This window comes from Haliotis rubra, unplaced genomic scaffold, assembly GCF_003918875.1.
Source record: "Haliotis rubra isolate DU_JTF1 unplaced genomic scaffold, ASM391887v1 Scf157, whole genome shotgun sequence".
NCBI classification, from domain to species: domain Eukaryota; kingdom Metazoa; phylum Mollusca; class Gastropoda; order Lepetellida; family Haliotidae; genus Haliotis; species Haliotis rubra.
The window spans coordinates 1,081,421-1,102,980 of record NW_025765525.1 but is presented as its reverse complement, the minus strand read 5'-3'; the positions used below and the strand labels follow the sequence as shown (position 1 = coordinate 1,102,980).

Here is a 21,560-nt window from a genome sequence, read left to right as displayed (position 1 = left end):
CTAATCATTACACTCTTGAGACGTACGGCGACAAGTCCGCCCGGAGAGCGGAAGGTCGCGGGTTCGATTCCCGACCGCGTCATACCAAAAGACGTTAAAATATGGTACTTGTTGGTCCCTGCCTGGCGCTCGGCATTATAGTCTGTTTGCAGTGAAAACGTACCGATGAATTTCACTTTAAACAAAAAAGTAAATCAAATAAAGTGAAATTAAGATTGCGAATACTCATAATTTTACCTTGCCAATTGAACATTTAATACAAACCAATAATAGTCATACGAAACTATGATCTTTTTGTTAAACAACTTTTATCCTAAGTCGAATAAATTTCTGAGATTTAAATGTTCCATTGGCAAGGTAAAATCGTGAGGATTCGCAGTCCTAATTTCACTTTTTTGTTTTACTTTTTGGTTAAAGTGACATTCATCGATACGTTTTCACTGGAAACAGACTATAATGGGTACAACGAGGACTGGTCGGCTCGGAGTCAGTATAATGTGTCTGAGTGGGGTATTCATGCTTCACTGCGGCATGGTATCTCAGTGGGCTAGCACTATAAAACCAGCTTACGTCTGGGCTAGTACAAGCAGCCGCACATACACATACACATGCATGCACGTCGTCATATGAGCGAAATATTCTCAAGCACGACGTTAAACCCAATTTCACCTCACCTCACTTCACCATGAGTCTGGACCGCAGTTACAAGTACGTGCGCCACCTGTTCCAATAACAAGACTGATTACAATTGAAATCCATGTGCAGGCGCACGCTATTGTTGAGGATCGTTGAGTTTGGGCGATGGTGTCCAATACCAGGAACATTCCACGTTTAGTTTTACGCCACACTCAGCAATATTCCAGCTACACGGCCCGGTCCCCATTTGTTTCAGTAACTATTAGGAAACATGCCTGTTTTTCATTCTGGAAGACAAACTCCCAAACCAATCTCATGACAAAACAAGTCTTAGAAATGTTGACAGATTCATTTTTAATATCTCTCTCTTTCATGCATGTACACTTCATACACACACACACACACACACACACACACACACGCACGCACGCAAGCATACACACGCACACACACACGCCTTAATGATACAATGACGTTATGTACAGTGTACTGTATTTACAGCATATCCTCCTGAATTCTCCTTGAAAGATAACATGCTGTTCCACTGTCTTAAAATCAGCACCCGTGAAGATCCGTGTTAGAATTGATCTTCAGTAACCCATGCTTGCCGTAAGAAAGGATCGGGTGGTCAAGTTCGCTGACTTGGCTGACACATGTCATCGTATCCCAATTCCGTATACCGATGCTCATGATGTTGATCACTGGATTGTCTGGTCCTGACTCAAACATTTACAGACTCTGCCATTATTTACAGATGCTGTCATATAGCTGGAATTTTGCGGAGTGTGGCCGTAAAACTAAACTCACTCATCCCCCGATCCCCGTTAGATGGCTCTTATGACAAGCATGGGTTACTGAAGACCAATTCTGACCCAGTTCTTCACAGGTTTTACTGTGGGAGGAGGGAGTGAGAGCGTGAGTTGAGTTTCACGCCGCTTTAGCAATATTCCAGCAATATCACGACAGGGGACACCAGAAATGGAATTTTCACATTGTACCCATGTGGAGAATCAAACTCGGATCTTCTGCGTGACGAGCGAACACTGTGGGAGGAGCCAGAAGGAATGCAGGTCTCAGACATTTACCAATTTAGTGAAACCCACTTGCATAGATTCGGCGCTGACAATCCTGGAAGCAAACCAGATGTAAAACCTACAATCATAGGTTTCTGGCATGCCTAGAGGATGCAACCCTTCACACCAAACTTGGAGGACACCCGAAGATATCACTTTACACTACTCTTCAGGACTAGTCTTAAAAATTAATTTCCAACGCTGTTGTACATAGTGTATGCAAAATCAATTTCTTTGAGCATGTAGACTTGCATTTGGTGGAATGCAAATAGTAGTTTTTAGATATTTGTCAAACATGCCCCACCTACAAGATTCTGATCTCAACAACACAACTGTTGATTATCATCCAGCTATAGGGTTTGCGTGAATAGTGATATCTCTGATCTTGATGTCACTTGTTGGTCTGAACGTCTTCTCGTTCACCGGCAGTTTCTCCAGGGCATCCAATGTGTCAAAGCCATCTATCACTCTGAAATACAACAAATGACCTCACATAAATACCACATATACTTCAACAAACAATGTTCTTCCCAAGAATATGTTTACTAACATTAAAGCGTTCACATTAGCCTTGCAAAAGCAGAGGCATCTAAATCACTGCCGATATCCAAGGGTACTGGGGACCTATCTCACTCACGAATTTCCCCGGGCAAACAAGCATGGGGGACTGGAGAGTTATCCTGCTCTGGAATCTCTTTGGAGGACAAACATGGGGGACTGTGAAGTTACCCTGCTCTATAGAATCGCCTTGGCAGACAAACATGGGGGACTGGAGAGTTATCCTGCTCTGAAATCCCCTTGGCAGACAAACATGGGGGACTGTGAAGTTACCCTGCTCTACAGAATCCCCTTGGCAGACAAACATGAGGGACTGGAGAGTTATCCTGCTCTGAAATCCTCTTGGCAGACAAACATGGGCTACTGGGGAGCTATATTGCTCTGGAATCCCCTTTGCAGACAAACTTGGGCTATTGGGGAACTATCCTGCTCTGGAATTCTCTAGTGAGACAAACAAGGCACATGTACTTGTGTTCTCATAGGGCAACAAGCAGGATACTCCTGTTTCCCCAAGGACAAAACACCCACATGGTGCTCCTGAATGAAAAGGGGACAAACATAGAATACAAAGGACATATCTTGCTTCAGTTCCAACAAGGAGACAGGCTTGGGGTACTAAGGGCCTGATATGTCTTGCAAAGGAACTGCGGCACTGGGATTGTTCTGACGCTTTTTGTGGAAACGTAAATTTGCTAATTTAATCTAATGAACTAAACGTGATAACACTTATTGTCTACAATGTAAAACTGAGGAACTAAACGTGATAACAATTATTTCTAATGAGGAACTGAAGAACTAAATATGATAACACTTATGGGTAAAAAAACGAATGTGTGAAGAACTAACTGAATGTGTAAACTTTTGCGTTGAAGAATTGCTTAGAATTTATCTAATTTCACTAACCCCTAGTATAAATTCTAACTCTATTAATGTTCAAAACCCGACTAATACTAAACTAATCTAGCCTCTAACTTCCTTTACTAACTAAACCCCACTGATTGTCTAATCTAATTTATGAATATCTAACAACTGACTGACTTTCCAACCTAACTCTAAATGTACGTCTTGTGTCAGCGAAGTTGAAAACCGAAATTGAATTCAAATTCTAACATGAAATCTGGAAGCGTGTCTAGTTCACTCGCAGGCAAATCTCGTGCAGTCAGTGTCTATGCGTTTCCATGATTGTTTTTAAATTCCATAAACACTAACTGAACGAGATGCGTTTGAGTGAACTCTCCCGAACATACCCCCCCTTTATGATAGATCCATATCTATCAACCTAAATAAACAAACAATTTAAAATGAACCAAATATGTTTGAACTACCCTTTTTGGTAACTATTTACACTGGTTATATACACATTTTGTCATCCACGTCGATTTATTCCCAGTGAAGGGGACAGATTTTTGTCACTGGTCTTGTAATGTTGCTCTTACCAACCTGAATGTCGACCACCCTCACATGACCATCCTTCCCAGGGTGAGTCCTGACAATCCGACCTAAAGGCCAAGAACTTCTTGGGTTTTCTGAGGAGATCACCATCACTACATCGTCGACTTGTACATCCCTTGTTGGTGTGAACCACTTTTTGCGAACATTCAGTGATGGTAACCATTCTTTCATCCATCGTTGCCAAGTGTGTCTGAGAAGTTCCTGGACCCTTCTCCAACGCTTCACGTGGATGGAGATCAAAGGCATCTAACTCCGTGAATACTCCCTCCCATCTGTCCATGGATGAAATGATTGGGAGTCAGAGGCACGATGTCTTCAGGATGAGCGCTCTGATAAGTGAGTGGCCTTGAATTAATGAAGGCTTCAGCACCAGTAAAGGCACTCATAAGTTCCTCATCAGTAATACTGCTGGAACTCAAAATGGCTTAAAATTGCACGCTTTGGCAGCTTTTATCATTGTTTCAAAAACTCCACCAAAATGTGAAGCATGTGGTGGATTGAACCGCCATGTGATACCTTTGTTGGCCAATTGTGATTTGACATCATCTGATTTTAGACAACAAATCAACCCTTTCAGTTCTTTGATTGCACCAACAAAGTTTGTGCCATTGTCTGATATGATCAGTTTGGGCATTCCACGCCTGTCAGCCATACTAAAACAATGCTCTCAAAAGGAATCTGAATCTAACCCAAAGGCAATCTCCAGGTGTACTGCTCTGGATGCTAAACAAGTAAACAGGCAAAGATATCTCTTTTGCCTACTCTTGCCACTGACCCTGAAGAGTAATAAATGGACCTGCATAATCCACCCTACTTTTCAAATGCCCGATATGAGGCTTGCACTCTCACAGGCGTAGTTCGCCATGATTTGATGTGTAGGCTTGGCCTTTCTTCTGCGACCAAGAGCATTCTCTCTCCCATCTTCAATTTCCTCTCTAGCTGACACGATCCAAAACCTGGTACTGATTGCTGCTAACGTAGCATTCGTACCTCCATGTAAACTCTTCTCATGGTAGTTCTTGATGATCAGCTTGGTAACATGATCACCTTTAGGAAGTATTACAGGACATCTTGCATCATAGGAAAGTACTTCAGCATATTTCAGCCTTCCTGCTGATCGGATAACCCGTGTTCATCCATGAATGGATTCAAGGCTAAGATATGGCTACTAACAGGTAAGATGTTGCTTTTCAACAAAGCTACGTGATTCAGTAGGAAAAGAAGCTTTCTGTGTTTGTGCTATAATTTTCATTTCAGCATCTTCAATGTCTTCGCAATCTATCACTCCTGTTTCCTGTTCAGACCTGATGATCTGATGTTACTCAAGAATCTATAAACGTGTATGCATAAATCCTGCATAATCGCTTTCCAGCTGGAAAACCTTGATGGTTCCACTATCCAATTCTCTTCGCAGGAAAGGTTTGCAAACAAAGAAGTTACTACTTTGGAAGGAGACTTCTTCTTTTCCAGGTTTTCGGGAAAGTCAAGTTTTTCAGATTGCTCTGGCCAATTGTCCAACACAAGGAAATCAGGACCCTGCAGCCATTCTTTAGACCCTAAGGATTGAACATGTGTACCTCGTGTAAGTATGTCTGCTGCATTTTCTGATGATGGAACATACTTCCACTGACAAGGATTTGTGTGTTCTTGTATGAAACCTATCCGATTGGCAATGAATGTTTTGAAACAGCGACTTTGACTTCTGATCCAGCATAGCACATTAGAACTATCTGTCCATAGAATCGCTCTGTGTTGTGCCATTTCAACTGCTTGACAGACGGCTAGAAGAAGCCTCACGCCAAGAACAGCAGCCATAAGCTCCATTCTAGGAATGCTAACAGCCTTTATGGGTGCCACGTGAGTTTTTGAAGCAACAAGGTGGCTCGATGTAGCGCCATCATGTATTTTTGTAACTGCATAGATCACAGTACCAAATGCACTCTGAGACGCATCAACAAAGACATGTAACTGTGTGGTGTCAGGATGAAAATTCATACATCTAGTAATCTGAAGAGATGCAAGACCTTCAATTTCACTGCACCATTGCAATGCCTGTTCAGTTAAATATGAACTAACATTGTCGTCCCAATCTACACCAGATATCCACATTTCTTGTAGTATGATCTTAGCTCTTATGCAAAATGGTGTCAACAAACCAAGAGGATCAAATATTTTTGCCATTTCTTTCAAGAAATTTCTCTTGGTAATTGTTAACTTCTTGTTCTGGATCTGATATGAAAACTGAAAAACATCCTTTTCAGCATTCCATGTTAGTCCAAGAGCTTTCACTGAAGGTAATTCACTTATGCATATTTGGATCTCTTTCAGCTTGTCCTCTACCGGAATATTGTCAAGTACATCTGCTGAATTTGATACCCATTTCCTTGCATGCATCCCTGCTGATGACCACATTGCATTCAACTGCTCATATAGTTCTATTGCTTTTTCTTTTGTTTGAACCGAATCCATATTATCATCCATGTATGTTGATTTCAAAACTGTCAAGCAGCTAAAGGAAATGTTGTTCTTTGCAATTCGCATGATTCTGTGAAACGTATTGAGCAAGGAATGGGGAACAGTTCATCCCGAAAACGACCCTAGAAAACTTCATTACACATCAGGTGTTTTGTCCTGATCCATATCTCTCCAGAGAAACCTAAAGTATGGTCGATCCTTTTCATTGATCTCGATCTGGAGATACATCTCTGCTATGTCACAGATGATAGCAACAGGAAACTGTCTGAACCTCAAAAGAATCTCGAATAGGTCATTCTGTAGTTTTGGTCCTGGATGAATACAGTCATTCAAAGATATCCCCTTACACTTTGCAGAGGCATCAAAAACTACACGGACCTTTGTGGTTGTCCGATCAAGTTTCACTACTGGGAAGTGAGGCATAATCCATTTACTGTTTCTTGTTTCTTCTGGATCTACTTTTCTAATATAGCCTTTCTCAACATACTGATTGATGACCCCAGCATATGCATCAGAAACAACCTTATCTTTTGACAATTTCTTCTCCAAATTCACAAAGCGATTAAGTGCCATATCATAGTTATCTGCTAGACAATCAGTATTGTCCTTCCAAGGTATTGCAACTCTGTATCTCCCATTCTGATATTCTAGTGAATCCTGGACTATATCAAATGCGATCTTTTCATTGTGACTCATATCAGTTTTTGGATTTGGAATTTCTTCCATTTCCCAAAATTGCTGAACTATCACATCAAGGTTGTCTGTACCAGACGTATCATTTCTGACAAAGAAGGTTTCTGATGAATGTGTCCTGTTTTCATTCGTTGATACATTCCCTACACACGTCCAACCTAAAGGTGTTAATCGGGCAATAGGTTCTCCAGGATCACCACACACATCTCCCTGTGAGCAATGCAAATCTAAACAATCCATTCCTATGAGGATATCAACAACTGGACGAAAACAATGTTTTGGAAACTGAATATTTCTCAAATGTTTCCATCTATGCGCATGTTTCCTCCAATCGACTACTTTCATATTGCCTGTCACTTTTCGAGTAGTCAAAGCATTGACCTTTGTCTTGAAAGACCCATCTAAGCTCTCAAGGTCACATTCAACCGACATGCTCCTAAATGATTCCTTCTTATTATTCAGGACATTTACTGTGACAGTTGAACATTCACCCACTAGCTCAAGCTCTGAAGCAACATCCTCGCTGATGTATGTTTGAGTGCTAGCATCATCTAATAATGCATTAACTGTCAAAGAACGGTTTCCATTTTTCAAAATTACAGGAATAGTTCTCAACGCCAAATAATTTGACGTGTCTTTTAACGTAGACATTGTTGTTTGGGTGCCAGCTTCTGACCCTATAGCTTGAGGCGTGTATGGTTTGCTAAAGGTTAACTCTGCAGGTGGACCACCACTTGTCCTCTGCTTGCCATGAAGCAATCGACAGTGATCTGCTTTGCAACCATCAATTCCACATACAACATATCTACTACAAAACCTTCCACGATGATTTGTACCTAGGCATCGAAAAGCAGAGACTCAATTCTCTGGCTTTATCCCATCGACTTCCTAAGTCTAATTCCTTGAACTGTTTACATTGCCAAATCCTGTGATTTGTAGCCTCACACACAATACATTTCGATGTCTTATCCTGATTTTATTGCCAAAGAAAGTGCCTGGTTTGGATTTACCAACTGTTGATTTTCCTGAAAAGCCCTGCTTTGCTTCAACTGCTATTGTCTGAAAATTGGACTCTAACAATGTCCATTCTCGTAGAGTTTCAACTGACTCCTGTCGCTGTTGTTCATAAATCCACCTTTTGTAACGAGTAATCATGCTTTCTGTTAACTTTGTTAACAACAGAGCATAGAGACATCCATCTCCTAATTCCTCTACTTTGTCAGCCTCTCGAAAACTAACTACTGCAATGTCCAACAGGTCAGCAAATTTGTCTAAATCCTTTGCATTTCCAGGACTCAATGGTTTGAAGTTAGATATTTCCTCTAACTTTAAGGCAATCTGTCTTCTTTGCCCCCATATTTTCTTTCAAGTCGTTCTAAGGCAATGTCATAAACAGCAGCTTATGCCCTAGTTTTGCAATAAGCTGAGCTGCTTCTCCAGATAGGTATTGTTTCAATTGAAGCAGCTTATATTCATTGCTGGCAGGCTTCTATCGACACAGGCCATGAAGGCTGCTTTCCACCCTTCATATTCTACTACTTTGCCTGAGAAAATAGGAATAGACACTCGCTTAAGTTGTCTCCATAAATCGTCACCAATAGTTGGCCGCGTTGTTCTAACATGTGGTCTGTCAGGAAGCATATAGAGTTTGCTGACTCTCGATATTCTGCAGTGTGTTCATGATTATGTCTGGCATTGTCCCTATTCGAACTATCTACCGGTTTCATCTGTTCATCACTCTGTCCATTTTATTGGAACCCACTTCCACTTCATTTTCTTGTTTCTGTGGACTGGAATTGTGACTAACATGCTGTGACTGTGAATGTGCATTGCCCTCCGAATCTAAACAACCTTGAAATGCCACTCATGACAGATCTGACAGAACTTGTCTCTAGTGTATGTTTTAAAACAAATTAGCCTGCTCAATAGCAGCGTCAGTTTCAGCATTCAACTGCTTCTAATTTTTGTTTTGTTTTCTTGAACAGATCAACCTCACCAGACTCACTATAAGCTATTGACACTTCACAGATGACATTAATAGCTTTACTCTGTAGAACACTTACCTGATTTATCATGTCCCTCACTGCATGTCGAGAGGGCAGCTCTTCTTCTATTAGCCTCAGCAATTTATTTTACTTTTGTAAGAGACGCTTTGGCAGCTGCTTTTTGCTTTTTAATTTCAAAAGTTTCAACTCACTACCTGTAGGATTCATGGGTGATGCTTCTTCCTGTTTACTTTATGGTAACGACATATTGAACCCACTCAAGATGTGTTAACGCTTACCACCAATCAGCAAATACAATACAAAATAACAACTTCACAATCAAAATACTAAGTACCAATCTGTCAACACACCCACAGACTAATACCAAACTAAACTGAATTGAACTAATTCTAACCACGCTCTGCTACCATTTTTGTTCTGACGCTTTTTGTGGAAACGTAAATTTGCTAATTTAATCTAATGAACTAAACGTGATAACACTTATTGTCTACAATGTAAAACTGAGGAACTAAACGTGATAACAATTATTTCTAATGAGGAACTGAAGAACTAAATATGATAACACTTATGGGTAAAAAACGAATGTGTGAAGAACTAACTGAATGTGTAAACTCTTGCGTTGAAGAATTGCTTAGAATTTATCTAATTTCACTAACCCCTAGTATAAATTCTAACTCTATTAATGTTCAAAACCCGACTAATACTAAACTAATCTAGCCTCTAACTTCCTTTACTAACTAAACCCCACTGATTGTCTAATCTAATTTATGAATATCTAACAACTGACTGACTTTCCAACCTAACTCTAAATGTACGTCTTGTGTCAGCGAAGTTGAAAACCGAAATTGAATTCAAATTCTAACATGAAATCTGGAAGCGTGTCTAGTTCACTCGCAGGCAAATCTCGTGCAGTCAGTGTCTATGCGTTTCCATGATTGTTTTTAAATTCCATAAACACTAACTGAACGAGATGCGTTTGAGTGAACTCTCCCGAACAGGGATATTCTACTCACCTTCCAAAGACAGTGTATTTCATATCCAAATGAGGTTGTTTTGAGTATGTTAAGAAAAATTGTGATCCATTTGTATCAGGACCATTGTTTGCTGATGACAGAATGCCTCTTGTGTTATGCTGCAAAATGAAAATACAAAAATGATTAATGTTTTTTCATTTTCTTATATATTTTCTATTTCATAAAAGAAACAATCAAGCCTACACAGATCTATTAGTTTATACAAAGTACCCTCCAAGAACCTGTTTTGTTTGTTGTTTAATGCCGCACTCAGCAACATTCCAGCTGTTACTTGGGATACGATGACATGTGTCAACCAAATCAGCAAGCCTGACCACTCAATCCCATTAGCTGCCTCTTACAAGCATGGGTTGCTGAAGACCAATTCAAACCTGGATCTTCATGGGTTGCAAGGCCCTGTTACAAACCTTTCTTACTCCATGTATATTTGAAAAAGTATAAAACTGAGTTGGATACGCTTTTAATTAACAAGCATTGTCACTAAGGTGACATAATCCCCACAAGAAATTATCAAATCAAACTTAAAAGTAATGAAAGTTTAAGATGAAGTTAAATGTCAACAAAAACATGACCAGTCAACCTCTCTTGATATGTTGCTCTTTAGTTGTTCAAACACACAAATATTTTCAAGACTGACTTTGACCTTGACACCTTAATGTCTTAGTGTATGAAATATTCAAAAATGGTACTAAAGAAATTGCTTATTGAAAAATATTCAAGGCAAGTCTTGAAAGTCTATGAAGAAAATCCAGTGAATTCAGGTTAACATGGTGAAATCTTCAAAGTGTTGCAGTGACCTTGAACATTATGTGAAGGTCACCAAAATTGGCGTCAAATATGAAAAAAATCCAGTGAGTGTTTTTTGCGATAAAGTCCTCTTGTGACGTTGAAATTAAGGTCAAGGTCACCAAACCTTACTGGGACCTTTCTTATACTGTGATGAACCTAGGTACCAAATATGAAAAGAATCTAGTCAAGGGTTCTAAGATATTCTAATTCGTACGGACGGACGGAGCCTAATACTATATCCCCTGCCGCGAGTTTAGATAAAACCATGAGTGGTGTAATAAAAATAAATGGTAGATATTTATGCCATCTAATTTGTGGGTTATGTACAACCAGTGTTATTTACCTTAAAAATCAGCATGAACAAAATGTAATTTTTAATATGTTCAGTCCTCATTTTGAATTCAGATTGATAAGTGTTCTTACCTTTAAAGCATCTCTGAGTTCATCTTCAAAGTGTTGCCCCCATATGCTAGTACCTCCCTTTCCAGTTCCTGTTCAATAGAGGAATCAGAGTCATACCACATTGTTCAGGGATTCATCTTTGATTCAAACCTGGGCGAGACAAGTTGGGAAAAATTCAATTTATATTCAAAATAGGGACATTACAATGCTTTCAAAATTCATAGGTATTTAACATTGTATTGAGAAATGCAGGTTACCTCTCAAAGCCATAAAATGGGTTATGCCTCACAGATCTATTAGTTTATACAAAGTACCCTCCAAGAACCTGTTTTGTTTGTTGTTTAATGCCGCACTCAGCAACATTCCAGCTGTTACTTGGGATACGATGACATGTGTCAACCAAATCAGCAAGCCTGACCACTCAATCCCATTAGCTGCCTCTTACAAGCATGGGTTGCTGAAGACCAATTCAAACCTGGATCTTCATGGGTTGCAAGGCCCTGTTACAAACCTTTCTTACTCCATGTATATTTGAAAAAGTATAAAACTGAGTTGGATACGTTTTTAAATTAACAAGCATTGTCACTAAGGTGACATAATCCCCTGCCGCAAATTATCAAATCAAACTTAAAAAGTAATGAAAGTTTAAGATGAAGTTAAATGTCAACAAAAACATGACCAGTCAACCTCTCTTGATATGTTGCTCTTTAGTTGTTCAAACACACAAATATTTTCAAGACTGACTTTGACCTTGACACGAATGTCTTAGTGTATGAAATATTCAAAAATGGTACTAAAGAAATTGCTTATTGAAAAATATTCAAGGCAAGTCTTGAAAGTCTATGAAGAAAATCCAGTGAATTCAGGTTAACATGGTGAAATCTTCAAAGTGTTGCAGTGACCTTGAACATTATGTGAAGGTCACCAAAATTAGCGTCAAATATGAAAAAAATCCAGTGAGTGTTTTTTGCGATAAAGTCCTCTTGTGACGTTGAAATTAAGGTCAAGGTCACCAAACCTTACTGGGACCTTTCTTATACTGTGATGAACCTAGGTACCAAATAATGAAAAGAATCTAGTCAAGGGTTCTAAGATATTCTAAATTCAGACGGACGGATTTGAGCCTAATACTATATCCCCTGTCAGCGAAGTTTAGATAAAACCATGAGTGGTGTAATAAAAATAAAATGGTAGATATTTATGCCATCTAATTTGTGGGTTATGTACAACCAGTGTTATTTACCTTAAAATCAGCATGAACAAAATGTAATTTTTAGAGTAAAATTGATATTTTATACTTATCCTGACTCATGCTCTTTTGCTTGTCTTCTTCTTCTTGCTAACATAGTGGAACACTTGTATCTCCTTATTTGAAGCTCCCTTCAAAATAAAATCACTAATTGGTACTCACCACCAAGTTGCTCCCTTTGTCTCCCCTGGCGGGAAAGGTGTCGCCACCCTCTCTGGCCATGTGCTCCACTCTCTCCTGATTTAGCGAGCCCAACACTTGAATTTACAGGGAAATCCAAAGTGTTATGGGGAGGATGGAGGGAGACTAACTTCATGAGTCAGGATAAGTATAAAATATCAATTTTACTCTAAAAATTACATATTTTCCCCTTATCCTGACTCATGCTCTTTGCTTGTAGCATCCTAATGAACGGAGGTGGGTAACAGAATACTTTGGATTTATAATTAGTGATTTTGTATAGATATACTGTAATATCCCTCACGGAACTTCATGAAGGCTTAGATTTAGGATGTTTCCTGTATAAAGAAACCATAGGTTATATAAAGCCATTAAAGGGAAATTACATTATGAATATATTGAACAATACATATAAATTATATATATATATATATAGGTGACTCTGATAGAGGCACTGAAAATGACTATATCCAAGTATATGCTTAAGGTTGAATACTTGCTGAACATATATACATAGCCCTAAAACTCCGTGAGAGTTATAAGCTAGATGAGTATGTATAAAATACATATTAATCTTGTGAGGATAATATTTTAACGCCCTACGGAGGGACTGTCAGTTGCTGAGCCGAGGACCAGTGGTCCAGAAATGGTGAATGCCAGAGACATCTTCTGTAGTGATGTCTCTTAGGTAGTGATTAGCAAATACCATGTTAGATTTCCAATAGCATCCTTCCATAATCGTGTTCAAGGAACAGTTACCGTAGGGCGAGGGTAGAGGCCAGTGCCCTGATCTCATGTGGATTTGATGCTGTTGGTGGGTCCAAGCCTGCTGCCTTGTAGGCACGGAGAATGACAGTCCTTATCCAAATAGATATTGTGGTCCGTGACACTTCTGTTTGATTTGTAGGCTTAATGGGATGAATAAACGCTTGAGAAATCTTCTCCTTGTTTTGATCGCTAGAGAATAAACTTTGAGCCTCTTACGGGACACAGTGATAGGTCTTGTGTATCTTGTGATCCGAGAATAGAGGATAGCGCCGGGATGTGGAATAATCTGTCTGGTTGACCTGGCAGTTGATTTTTTGCGATGAAATCCCATCTTAATCCGAGGTGCGCTAAAAGTTATGATTGTCATCAAACTGTATCCTCTCGTAATCCAGAGCGTGAATTTCAGACATTCTTGCTGCTGTGGCTAGCTTATAGCAGAAACAATGTTTTCTGTGAGAGAAATTCAAAGTTTGTCGATTTCAAAGGTTCATAGACCTCACTCGTGAGGTGTTGTAACACTACATTCAGATCCCAAGCTGGGGCGTGGAACTTCCGCTTTTGGTCCTCCAATCGAAAGCTCGTAGTAAGGCCAGTAACTCTGGAGATCTTGTCAATTTGACACCCGCTCTCTCATGGTGATTACAGAGCTAAGCTGCCGCAAGATATGTTGATATCGTTGAACCTTTTAAATGTTTGTTTTGGCGTAGGTAACACAAATAGTCTGCCACTTGAGGTTGTGAAGCCTCTCTTGCTGTAAACCCTTTCTTTGTTGCATAATTTTTGAAACTGTGCCACTTGGTCGCCGCACAAGTTACGAAGTTGAGTAACGTGAGGGCAAGCGCGACTGCTTTTGCCGCCCTGGCAGAATATCCTCTTGTTTAAACACATTTGTATACAGTCCATACGTGTAGTTGGAACATTGCTGGGTTTCCGCACTTGTTTGGTGTGAGGATGAATTAACAGGTTTGGCGCTTGGGTAGCCTCCAGTGTTGGTTGACCGATTTCTTGAATTAGTATGGGAAACCACGCTCTGGCCGCCAGTAGGGCGCACCAAAGTGAGTTGTAGGCTCTGTGTTTGTCTGATTTTCTGTAATACTTGAGGTATTATTGCTGGCGGGCGAAACGCTGCGACGCATTGAGGCCTTCCCATGATAGACTTAGAGCCCGCGCTGCCCAAGCTTGGGGGTCTGGGACTGGTGACACGTAATGTCGGTAGCTGATTGTTGAATCGCGTGCGCTTAGGTGGTCTCCATTAGCGGCAGCCCTAATTGCTTGATTATCTGTGCAAAATTTCCCTGTTGATCATCCACTCTGTCGGGTGATGGTAGATGAGGCCGAGAGAGAGGCCTGCCTGCTAGTATTTCTGGCTCCGGAATGTGCACTGCTCTGACATGTAGATTTAGATCTTGTATTAAATCGAACAGTTGAAAGCTTAGGTTCAAAAGGTTCATCGATCTCGCTGAGCCTTGCTTGTTTGTTTATGTAGAACGCCACTGTCAATTGTCTGTATGGATCATTAGGGCGCAAGCATTTTGTAGAAATGTGCTCCAAATGTAGAATGCATGCTGATTACAGCTTTCATTTCTAGACTGTTTTATATGGAGTTTGCCTTCTTGCTGATTCCATAACCCTGATATCGTGGTGGTTGGTGAGATGAGCTCCCAACCTTGGAGTGACGCTGGCCTACATACAGATGGGTTTTGTATTCCTGCTCTGCTAAACAAATCCTTTCGCAGACATTCGATTTCTTGGTCCACCATAGTAGATGTGGTCTGAGATGTTTCGTAGACTGAATGGTTGTACATCGTTGAGATGTGCGCTGATGAGGACCTGTAGGGGACGTGAATCTGTAATCTGCCTGTGACAGTCATGTCTTGGGCTGATGTGAGAAGACCTAGTAGGCTCTGCCATTGTCGCAGTGGTAACGGAGAGAGTAGAGCTGGTGGAATGGTCTGTTGTATCTTTGAGCCAACGGGTCTTCTGGTACCATAATACGGTTGCGATTTGTGATGAATCGAACACCTAGGAAGTGTAGGTCTTGCGATGGTACTAGGGTCCGACTTGCGTAAGTTTACTAACCAACCTAGTTGTGTTAGTAGCTTTATGATGTAATTTAACTGTAGTTTGAGACGAGTGGATCTTGATCTACTTGTATCCCGTCGTCGAGGTAAAACGCACTCGCGAGCTCCCTTGACGATGTAGAAATTTGATAATCGGTTTCGTTATCCTCGCGGAATAATAGCCAGGGGCTGATGATATTCAATGGGGAGTACTTTCCACTGGTAATGTAGCCCTTCTAGAGTAAATCGTGGGTATTTCCTGGAATCGGGATGAATGGGGATGTGCAAGTAGGCATCCTGTAGATCTATGCTGCCCATGTAGTCCATAGGATCTAATCATCATCTGGCGCAACTGAGGTAAAATGTATCATGCCAAACTTCGATGGTTTGCGTGAGATAGTTCTTGCTTGAAAAAGCTCATGTTGTAGATGAGTCTGTATTTCTCCGCGGGAGTTTTCTTGGAACCAGGGAAAAACTGGGGAGTAGAAAACCTGGTCTCGACGCTCAGCTTGATCTATTACTTCCATGGCCTGTTTGGATAGGAGTGATGAAACAGCCTCTTTTATCTTTGGTAGTTGTTGCTTTGTAAATCGAACTTGGGGGTTTGATTGTCAGCGGAGGCTTGGCCTGTAGAGGGATACATGGAAACCGTGTTGAAGAATGTTGGAGACGTAAGGGTCTTGCAGTATTCCCCAGTTTTCCCAGTGTAGTTGGAGGCGCCCACCCACTTGAGCTGGTTGTACTGGAACGGCTGGGGTGGAAGACTCCAGTCGCTCCAACCTGTGTTTCAGCTGCCTATAATTGCGTGGGACCCTCTGGGTGTCCTGCCTCTTCCTGATACTCCTCTATAGTTGCCATATGGGCGTACTTTTAAAAGAATCTTTACCTCTAGAGCTGGCTATCTTCCTGTCTCTTTTGCTCTTTGTAGGCCCGTGAACTTAGATCTGCCTGAGTATCTTTGTGAAGTCTGACGAATGACGCTGGCTAGTGTGTCCATCGATCTAATCATAAGGACTTCCCCTGGAATCCTTAGAGACTTCCTTGGCGACTTTTGTCGATTTCTCCGCCAAAGATGGATGTTGTCGACCACGGGCTGTATAAAGTGGGCTGTAAAGTTCTCCCCCATTACAGGAGGCGCAGGAGGCCTTGACGACGAGCTAAGGTCAGTGCTGCTGAAACAGATGTAAGATGATCCGTTAAAACTGCTGATCTTTTCTTTTGCATAAGTAAGGCAGAATAAATCATTCTATCATCTTCCGGCCGTGGAATCCCGGAATCTAGTAATAAGAGTCTCATTGATCGCCCCTAGATCTATTTAACCCAAAGAACATACGCCTCGGCCATGGTTTCTATATGAGCCAACTTGCATCATCCATCTTGTAAATCTTGTTCTTTACATCGCTGATGATCTTATAGTTCTCATCGATGTCCTGGGCCTTGTAGAAGGAGTCCATGTTATGCGTGGAGAACTTCTTGGCTTGAAAGTTGGGCAGATGTGGTATCTGAACTTTCGTAGCTTTCTGGAAAGCTGCATCTAGATTCTGTGGCACTGCCGCAATCGGGTCGATCGGGGTAGAGTGATTGCATCTGGATCATCTTCCTTCATCAAATACGCCTGAGCTGTATTGCCACTTTTAGATGGTGATGTGAGATCTAGGTTATTGACCATCCAATACTGTATCTCTGCATCAGAAAATATGATTCCTCCATCATCCCCAAAACCATCATCATTAATAAATTGTAGATGCTCTTCGACCGGACGGTAGCTGTCTGTATATCTGATGAGGTTTGTGGCGATCTAGTTGACTTTGTGCTACCGCTTCTATGTGGAGGAGATCTGATGGGTGATCGACCTGGTGATGAACGGAGGGAGATCGCCTATGGGATGATCTTCGAGACTCTGTGAGGTGAATGTTGATAGCTTCGCCAAGCTCTTCGCAGTCCCCCTCGATGTTCTTCTAGACGATGAAGATCTGAATCATATGTCCTTCGCGCTAATGCCTTCGCTTTCATTTGTCGGTCCGTCCGGGATCGATGATATGACCTTCGCCAAGGCTTCCGTGATGTCTGATGGTCTGAGTCCATATCTAGAGATGAAATCGAAGATGGTGATGATCTCTCCCGCCGCTAAGGCCTTCTCAAGGCTGTACATCTAGGTCCTTCGCCAAGGTGGTGCGGGACTTCCTTCCTTGAAGGTGACATCGCCTTTGGCTGCTACGCTGACGGGGGTGCCTCTGGGGTGCTGTTCACGCTGGAGCCTTCGCTGGCGTTCGGACCGCTTCTGCGCAGTTTGTAGTGGTCCTCCATGATGTTCATAATCTGCCGCGATCATGTCTTCTGGGATGATCTGATGAAGCCTCGCCGCCGCCTTTCGCGTATGGGTTCACATCAATGACGCCTGACGCCGGTGTAGAGGCATCAGGCTGCATGGAGATCTCTGCAGAAGTCACAGCAGTCGCTGACACCGTCGTCAGCTTCTTCTGCCGTAAAGTCGGGGATGATTATCGGCTGATCATCGTAGAGGCCCAACTCTGCTGCTGGAACGATCTCGGCTGAGAAAGTTCTTGCTGTCTTCGTGAGATTTCCCTTTGGAAGTCTGGCGCTGCCCTGGGTGTCCCTCAATCTGCGCTTGAGATCGACGATGAGGCCCTCTTAGACTTAGTCTGCAATGACGGGATGTCTGGGGAGGCCGGTCGCTTTCTTCGAGGTAACGGACTGCGTCCCACGTCCTCCTCGCGAGGGGATCTCTAGCAGAACACCAGACGGGAGAGGGTCGATCGCTAGCAGCTGACTGGATGGAATATCTGGACTCTCTGCCATGTTTTGCCCTTGTTTGCGTGATCTATCTGCAGCACGCCTTAAGACGCAAAAGATGATATTTATTAAATGCAGAATGAGATAAATTAATGCAGTAACTGCAACGTGGAATTAAACGCAGACACGCGCGAGAACAACTAGGGCATATTACATGTGGATCGGAGGCAGAAAACGTAATCTACAAATCGCACAGATTTTCATCAACGTAAAGCTAGCTGAACAATCACGAATACACGTGGAATAAACAGTAGAAATAATGATAATTAATCAATACAAATAGTAAAGGATACTAGCTATACCTCTATAGTAACCTATGAGAGGTAAAAACTAAGAGATTATCAAAGGATATGTGTGTAAGGAGACACAAGGCCTCTCTCACATCCTGCTCACTGGGCTAAGAAGGAGAGTGGAAGCACATGGCCAGAGGGTGGCGACACCTTTCCGCCCAGGGGAGACAAAGGGGAGCAACTCGTGGTGAGTACCAATTAGTGATTTTATTTTGAAGGGAGCTTCAAATAAGGAGATACAAGTGTTCCACTATGTTCGCAAGAAGAAGAAGACAAGCAAAAGAGCATGAGTCAGGATAAGGAAAAATATTGATTTTATGACACCCATGACTTGAATATCATGGTAATATGTTCAGTCTCATTTTGAATTCAGATTGATAAGTGTTCTTACCTTTAAAGCATCTCTGAGTTCATCTTCAAAGTGTTGCCCCCATATGCTAGTACCTCCCTTTCCAGTTCCTGTTCAATAGAGGAATCAGAGTCATACCACATTGTTCAGGGATTCATCTTTGATTCAAACCTGGGCAGACAAGTTGGGAAAAATTCAATTTATATTCAAAATAGGGACATTAAAATACTTTCAAAATTCATAGGTATTTTAACATTGTATTGAGAAATACAGGTTACCTCTCAAAAGCCATAAAATGGGTTATTAGATATAATAGGGAGGTAGAAAATTTATAGCTTCCATTTCTGATTTTTAAATGACATTTGCTGCAGGCGTCTTCTGCCTCAGAAGAACTATGCATGAAGGTGAGCATGGTAAATGAATGAGAGGATTCTTGTGAATTTTATTGACCTAATGGATTTATTGAATAATGGAATTGTCCTGAGATCACGGTACCATGTGTACAGGTAATGACCACCAGATCAGTGAATAGAACTCTCACTTCATAGGACACTGGAGTAACAATGGCTAAAAAATATACTGTCAGCGGGAGGAATTATTAAGATCACTGACGATATGCTAATTGTGTATCGTAAACATGTTAAATACTATTGATATAAACATGTGTTCAGAAGGTGGTTCTTTCTCATAATCTGTGTAGAAATGTGACACTGTTCACTAGTGATCACCTGAAAAAAGTTCCAATATAAATCAATATATTTGACATCACTGATGTCAAATATATTGATTTGTTTTGGAACTTTTTTCAGTTTTGCTTGAAATTATGTCTCGAATATTTATCAATAATATATTGATATTTTGTAAGAATTATTAATCTCTATGGTCTACATCTATAACCAAGCCCTATGTAGGAGTACTGTGATGCACATTTACACTTGTCCCAGTGATCCAACTTATTAACACGGAGGATGTAATACCTGTGGGATCCCCAGTCTGCAACATAAATCCCTTGATGTTTCTGTGGAATATACAGCCATCATAATAGTTGCTGGCACACAGGGCGAGGAAGTTCTGAAAGTTGAAAACTCAAATCATGGGCATTATTCTATATCATTAGTTATGTAATGAGAAATATAGCTGCAATCCATTACAAAATAAGACCTCTAAGTTTGTAAATGAAGACATTGGACCATACAAACTCACAATTAACCTTAAGTATCCCAATGGGTATTGAGATATTCCAATAGGTGGTAAGAGTTCCTCCCGTTCCCCCATCCTAAATAATATTTATAAATGAATATATACTAAATTATTAACAAAACCTACACAACAATTAGTAGAGAACTCACAAAAATAACTAAAAGCCCCAAACTTAATTACAATATACTACAGTCAAATCGCAATGAGTCGAATGCCGGTGTCTCGAATATTATGCATAACTCGAAGTACCTGTCGGTCCCGACCATTCCCTGTTATAGTTGTCATCATTTGAATACCGGTTACGCGAAATCGACTCATAAATACACACAATGACTCGAGAAGAAAATTTGGTCCCATGAGATTCAAACAACAGCAATCTTGTATACATAAGCCGAAGTCAGTCAATGAGAAGTTGATTGGTGTAGCAAACTGATTCAATTAACAAACCAGCGCCACTCACACCTTTCCGCCTTTGACGCGTGAGTTCAAAAGGCTGATTAGTGATTTTACGGAAATCACTGTGTGTGCTAATCAGACTGGAACTGATAAGGTGCCCCTATTAGTGATAGGGAAATCATTAGATAAACAAATGCTTCGGCGGAGGAATTAGGACTGGATCATCTTTTTTTCTACCCGCATAGACATACCTATGTCTCGAATGCATCGATAAGTCGAATTTATTACTTGGTCCCCAGAAATTCGACTCATCGGGATTTGACTGTATAGGGTCAAACCATGTTGTGTTACCTCTGTTAATCTGCGGAAGAAAGAAGTGGGCAATCTGAATCATATGGGCGAACGGAAGGAACTCTTCCCGCATAGGTCTACCTACTTCACAAGTCTTTGGGCACTGTTCAACAAACAGCTCGAGCTTCATGTCTCCCAGGTCTGTGTGTAGGGTGACAGACTGAAAATATGAAACAATATACAATTTCATTGATGTTTGACAAATTATCCGGGAGTACTGCACTTTACCGGGCGCACTTTTTCAGATTAATTAGCGCTGGTGGGGTTCCCTAACCCTAACCCCTAGCCCTAAGGATAGTAAAGGGTGCCTAACCCTCCCCTAAACCCTAACCCTAAGGATCGTAAAGGGTGCCATACCCTAACCCTAAGGATCGTAAAGGGAGCAGCGAGGGCTGCGCCCGGTAAAGTGCATTCTAACCTCACTAATAAACACATAGAAACAGAAATTTATTTAATCTTTCCATGTTGGGATTTCTTAAATCTTTTCATATGAGGGCCGCTAACACCAGATGACTTAATTTCTTACTGCGTTAAATGCATGTAGCGTGCCCTGATCGATTGACACGTTATGTGAGAACAGATATATACCGGCCCCTATTTTAGAGGTGTATATTTTGGTACGTACCATCTTCCTTCACTGTCCAAACTGTGCGATTCGTACCTCCCACGCTGAATTCCGGCGGTGGAAATAACATTGGGAAATGCCAAAAGAATATTTGTCTCCGAAATACGATTTCCTTAATCGATGTCAACATTTGACCAAGTCTAATTTGTACATTCAATTT

General features: G+C 41.1%; 1 protein-coding gene across 1 annotated transcript; it reads right to left on the bottom strand.

The window, feature by feature from the left end:
- Positions 1 to 1,711: 1,711 nt before the first annotated feature.
- On the bottom strand, positions 1,712 to 21,467 carry LOC124271028 (peptidyl-prolyl cis-trans isomerase-like 3). Its single transcript, XM_046706089.1, has 6 exons — positions 21,401 to 21,467; positions 20,861 to 20,935; positions 19,806 to 19,899; positions 18,871 to 18,938; positions 9,907 to 10,025; positions 1,712 to 2,178 (listed from the first exon to the last, which is right to left on the bottom strand). The coding sequence occupies exons 1-6, from the start codon at positions 21,401 to 21,403 to the stop codon at positions 2,052 to 2,054; spliced, it is 486 nt and encodes a 161-aa protein (XP_046562045.1). The 5' UTR covers positions 21,404 to 21,467; the 3' UTR covers positions 1,712 to 2,051.
- Between the last annotated feature and the right edge of the window lie 93 nt (positions 21,468 to 21,560).

Bases quoted from the DNA above. Each gene is read 5' to 3' on its own strand.
- LOC124271028 (XM_046706089.1), bottom strand. The intron at 18,939-19,805 runs GTATTACATCCT...TCTATTGAACAG, and splicing joins GCAGACTGGGGATCCCACAG to GAACTGGAAAGGGAGGTACT. The intron at 10,026-18,870 runs GTAAGAACACTT...TTCATTTTGCAG, and splicing joins AACTCAGAGATGCTTTAAAG to CATAACACAAGAGGCATTCT.